At 33.0% G+C, this 6,000-nt stretch overlaps 1 protein-coding gene across 1 annotated transcript in view; it reads right to left on the bottom strand.

The window, feature by feature from the left end:
• Positions 1–2,139: 2,139 nt before the first annotated feature.
• Positions 2,140–6,000, bottom strand: part of C15 (homeobox protein C15) — a 55,380-nt gene continuing 51,519 nt past the window's right edge. Inside the window, exon 3 of the mRNA XM_068769259.1 lies at positions 2,140–2,437. Within this exon, the coding sequence (XP_068625360.1) occupies positions 2,140–2,437 (298 nt within the window). The remainder of the gene's footprint in view (positions 2,438–6,000) is intronic.

Here is a 6,000-nt window from a genome sequence, read left to right as displayed (position 1 = left end):
TACGCTAATTGTTTCTATAATTTACAGATTAATGGGATACGTCATGTGTGACATATTGCTGTGCTTACGTATCATCGAAAGACACATCATAAAACAGCATTTTTACAAAAACAACAAATATATAATATTTATTTAATTTACATATACATTTAAAAATAAGAAACGTAATAACGCAGTATTGATCTGATGTGTATCCGGCACGGAGTTTTGGAATTCAAAATTCTTCATAAGAAGCATACATTGGTTTTGATTTATAACATGCAGATAAAACATTCGCCATATCATTAAATTTAATGCTAGTTGATATCAAACAATAACTAACGATGTCTTGCCTTAGCTGTGAATAATCAATACGAAACTTGCAAAAGTTATTTAAACAATATAGTGTTTATTGAATTGCTTTTTTATACAAAACATTGTTAGTTCTTTTTTTGAGGTCTGGGAAAATATATGTAAATCATTTTCAAAAAGAGAATGACTGACGTACAATTGAGTATGTTTCCTTATTTTATGCACTTGCGAATCCCTTGCAAATTAATCATGAAATTTTTTTTAAATAATTAATTCTCCAATTCCTTTGGAAAGTATAAGTTTTACCCATAAGAATCTTAAACGAAATTTAAACAAAATTAATAATGGTCGTTCTCAAGTCATTTTCTTTGCCCCTTCTTTCAAATGTGAATATTACGTATCGATGAACATTTAAATCATTTTATAGTCATATAATATCAGAACAATTTTTTTTTATTTTGTTAAAGTAAAATAAAGCACGGAAATAATAGTGTATTTCTACAGCTACAGACATGTCTGGGTTTTATAATGTGTCTTTATGAAAACGTATTTTAAATCTAATAAATCAGAATTACTATATACATATACTTGGAATGTTCCGTGTAATGGAATTTAGTATTTTCAACTACATGCCCGGATATAATATTTTGATTAATCCGACATGCATTTGGCCGATATATACATCACCGAAGTAACAAATTGACGTCGGTTAGCTACAAGTCTTTTGTAGAGATAAAATTTTAAGTTAGTATAGGTTGGTTTTTAATATAATAATAATCAAATGTCGACAATTATCAATTATTTATGAAATGTTGTCAAAATGTCAATCCGGTTATCCGTCGGCTAAACCTCCGTTGCGTCAATATACACTTCTGTACAATCGTTTACATTCGTATTACACCTTCACTTGTACACAAGAACAACTAATTTCAGCATATTTACATTACATACTTTTTATTTTGATTTTATTAAAACAAAATATATAAAAGTTATAACAAATATTAATAAAGATAGCAGCGAATCCTTTTGTTCTTTCTAATTACATACTTATACAATTCTATCCATTAATCTAAACTGTTTAGCTTCTTGATTATGCCTTCCTAAATTGCAGCAGATGCAGGCTAAGTGATTATAAGTTTAGGTAATACACATTTTAATGCTATATTTACAAAAACATATTACTAAATAATTTAAGTACATGTTTAAAGTTATTACTCATTAATTACATATATCTAAGTACATATTGGTCTAATGATATTTTTGTCTATATACAATTAATAAAGCTTATTTTTATTTATAGAAAAGTTTATATATTTAATATTTTAAAATGAGAATTTAATCGGATCCTAGTCATAATGATTATCACCATTTTAGCCGCAGCACGTCAAATGCCGGAAGTAGACCTCACTCATAGTTTTCCAATAAGATCGGTAAGAAAGAGCCAGTATTCAGCTTCATTTAATGATCTTAGCAATATCATGAGTCCACCTTGTATTTTGAGGAACTACGTCATGTATGCTGAAATATTTTAGAGAATTAAGACAAGTTAAAGTGGCAGAATGCAGACTATATAGTGCGCCGAACAGATTACCTCTGGGGTTTAAGATTCTAAAGTGGAAACCCATGAGGTGGACAGACGATCTTGCACAGGTCGCCGAAGAATGCAGGCCGCTTATTACCGGTCTTTTTTGAAATCTATACGAGTTCTAGATCAGCAGTGGATGTCTTACGGCTGAGACGATGATGGTGAAGTAAAGTCAAATTGTTTCATTGTTATTCTGTCTTACAATAATTTCACTATTGAACTAAATCGAAAGGAAAATGCAATATTTGATTTTTTTAATTTTCTCAACAAATAGGTGATGCCACTGGTGGTGGATGTGGCGGTGCGCTGGTGGTCGGTGCGTTCAAAAACGCGCCCTGATTTCCCGCCCATGGCTGGAGATTTTGCAAAGCGCTTAAAGCGGTGTTTGCTGGAGGCGCTGGCGCTGTATTTGCTGCGTTCTGATAATGCAGCGCCGACAGCGGCGGAGCTCCCGGTGGCGGTTCTGGTATGTAACCTTTGCTAAGCGCTTCAGCTTGGAGCGACAGCATCAAGCGGTTTGCCGCTTGACGTTCGGCTTCTCGCTCCTCGGCTGTTTGTCGTCTGTAACAAAGCATTATATTTTATTGAATTTGAATTAACGAACATCATGTACTTGTTTAATATTTCGTTAGATTTTAAGCATTGTATATTCATTTCATTCACGTCAGTCAATTGACGCCCACTGCAAGGCATTTGCCTCAGTCTCAGCCCCAAAGATCGCCATGATGACCGGTCTAGCGCTGTCCGCATTCAGAGACATCCTACGACTTTAGTTAGTTAGTTAGTTATATCGGCGATCCATTTAGTAGGGGGCCTATTCACGTCGCATCTACTGGCTCGTGGTTGCTATTCCGTCCACCGCACGAGCGATTTACTTCGGCCAACTACTTCAGACGAGTAGAATTTAATGTCTAAATATTTTTTTACGGTTGGCATTGCACTGTACCTTCCAAGTATTCGGATGATAGACAGTTGACCATTGTCACAGGACCAAAGTTGGTAACTCGTCATATTTGATTGAATACATGTGAATTATTTAAATAAAAAAATAATTTTTTGAAAAAGGATATTCGATCGGTTATCCGCCGCTAATGACATCGGTGTCGTTTCGAGCGACAAATCTTTTAATATTACGTCCCGATATACCAATATCTAGTAATATATTATTAGGATTGAATAATAAATTAATATTAATAATGAGAAATCATCTGATTTCTCTATTTTATTTTCAGTAAGATAATAAAGATAAATGTTTAAAAAACTTCAATTTTGCAATCGACTTTTAAAACATGATTTTAAATTAATACGTAACAACGGAGGTCATATTTTATCTGTTACCGCATAAAAAACCTTTTAGTTTTAGTGAGTTTAAATATGTCATTAAAGCGGCCCTCAATATGATTCTCTCTATCAAATTAGGCTCTTCTAGTATTCTTCTCATGATGTGAATGCGCGGTCAAAGATCCTAAGCGGATAATCATTAGAATAAATGAATAATGTGAAAAAAAATTATAGGTCATAGAGTAGTTTTATGTAATTAAGGATTTGGACAGCATAATTTGGCATTGACAACAAATCAGCGACACTGTGAAGAAGACTAGAAAAAAGATGTTGTTTTGTGTTATTTAAATTTCTCGCCTAACCCTGCATATGCTTGATATTTTTTTTTCTTATTCTCTTTAATCTGTACTCTATCCTATATCTATATTCTGTAAAAAAACTGTATAGAAACTTTACAAAGACACATGTAGTAAAATATTCAAAGTGACAAATATATAATTCATTTCTCAGCAAAAAACTTCACAGCTTTTACACCAATTGGTGTGACGAGTGATCACTTTTAAATAAGTTAAAATAATTTATTTTTTCTGTGGAAATGCGTTCGGCTAATATTTTTTGGCACTACTAAGTCTGCAGGGACAGATAGTAAACAATGACTAATCTTAGTATGTAGTAACAAGAACCTTGGATACGTCTTCTCTTACTAGGTTATCATTACGGTATTTAATATTTTTGACAGCATATGAGCTTTGCATTCACCTCTTCAAACCTTTAACAACCTGTATACTTATTAAATAAAAGTAATAGTTGTTGGAATGACTATGATACATTTAATTTATGAAATGCGAACAACTTTACAATCTTCATTAATTTTTACCGATATTTTTAACAAGCGGCTAAAAGTATATTAACGATTAACCGTTTCATTAAATACCGTTTCACGTGTAAACTACACGGCGCGGTTTGTACGGTCGGTAATGGCGGCGTTGAATATTGCATCGTCCGCTGAGTGTCCACTGGTTGCGGCTGAATAATTCAATTGCACTAATAAGGCCCCAACTGTGTTATGCACTTTACATTGACGTTTACAAATATAATAGAAATACGTTCATTATGTTGCACGTACGAACAGTCTTAATTAGTTCTGATGCATTATTCGAAAACTTCACCTAATGTTTAACTGTGAATATAACTACTTATTTGTAAGATATGTTTGATTAAATCTGGAGTGGTAATATGCTCGCGTCCTTGTCGACGAAAAAGCTTTTAATAATACAGTGGATATAAAAATGCGTTGCTGATGCTGCTCTCCTTCCAGCGCTAGCACTTTCCGAGGTTTGAGTAAAGTTAGCCAGGCAGTAACAGCCGCCTAAGTTGAGATCTAACTATTCCGAGTGCCGTTGGGTCGGAATGCTAAACGCGTACTGACAGTCCAAACAGAGAACTTGTCAAGATTTCTAATCAGTCAACTCTCAAAGTAAAAAGGAAATTATATGACCAGCATGCTTTAGTCGTTACCATTCAATTTGTAGACCAGACCCTTTGGTTTACCTTTTAACATTTTTATTTATAGGTTAATATTTTATAGCTGTTACATGCTTTAAATAATTTAATTTAAATTTATTTATCCGCTGTCAATTCAACAACCTGTATGAAAATAGCCTATTGGGATGTAAAATTTCACTTTTAATTTGACTTTCAAAAATTTTCGGACTGTTTAAAAGCATTTGGTTTTTAAAGACAAAAATTTTAATTAATAAACTTATAGTTTGTTAACACGCGTATAATATATACAATAATATACAAATGCAGTTTTAAGTCATTCTTCTGACATATTTTACACAAATGAACGTATTATAGTGAGGTAAGCAATGAACGTAGTAGCTTTCACTAAGTCTCTGAATTAGTTCGTAAATAATACATGAGTTTTAGAGACTCGGTTGCCGGCGGACTCTAATTTGATTCACGTCAATCAATTAGCATGAACGACGACAGTCGAATTAGTTCGCTAATTTACGTTCGTTTTGCAATATCGCATTCAAAATCGAATTTGTTAGTAGTTTTTAAATATATCTCTGGAAGTATCAGAGATGTGAACACGTACAATAAATTCAGTTTTGTTTTCACTAGAATCTTTGTGACTTTGTAGCAGTTGTACTAAGCGCAGGAAGCCGCAGGTTGCGGTCGACGAGACAATGTTTGGTTTATGCCTTGTAGTCGCTGTCTATCAGATTACATGGTGATAATGATAACTTTACTACTGCTTGGTGATGAATGCATGCGATGCATTACTCGGTATATTGAGTGAGTGTGTTATGATGAAGCCGAACTACTATATTTAATATTCAAAATTTTTCTTTCATCAGCTGCTGACGGAATATTGTGTTCTATAGTTTATTTTATAGATATGTAATGTATTGAAAGAAAACGTCATCATCTATCTGTGGCTACTATATTATTTTTATTTATTTAGCACACTTCATTACATGAAAAGTGTAGCTTAATGAGTTTCAGCATTTATTTATTATTAATGAATTAAATATTCAAGGTAAGCTTATAAAGTAATAGCAAATTGACAAGTTTAGATTAGAAACATCGATTTTCTAAATACGTGCCTTCTGTACTTACAAATGTTTTCTTCATTCTCCCAGTTAACCCGGTAAAAACTAATAAATATTTGAGGCAGGTGCAAGGTTGGTGGGGTAGGATGTTGGAAATTATTTCCACTCCATAATGATTCTAGTCCCTAGAGTCAAGTACTGAGCTACTTATGCTTTGTAAAACTATAAACTTGTGCTGTTAAAATCCTTTCACCGTAATACAGCGGTTGACATAACGTATAA

This window comes from Battus philenor, unplaced genomic scaffold, assembly GCF_028537555.1.
Source record: "Battus philenor isolate CCGP_79_NKW_IND1 unplaced genomic scaffold, ilBatPhil1.0.hap1 SCAF_28, whole genome shotgun sequence".
NCBI classification, from domain to species: Eukaryota; Metazoa; Arthropoda; class Insecta; order Lepidoptera; family Papilionidae; genus Battus; species Battus philenor.
The sequence above is the reverse complement of the archived record's forward strand: the minus strand, read 5'-3'. Positions and strand labels throughout refer to the sequence as shown.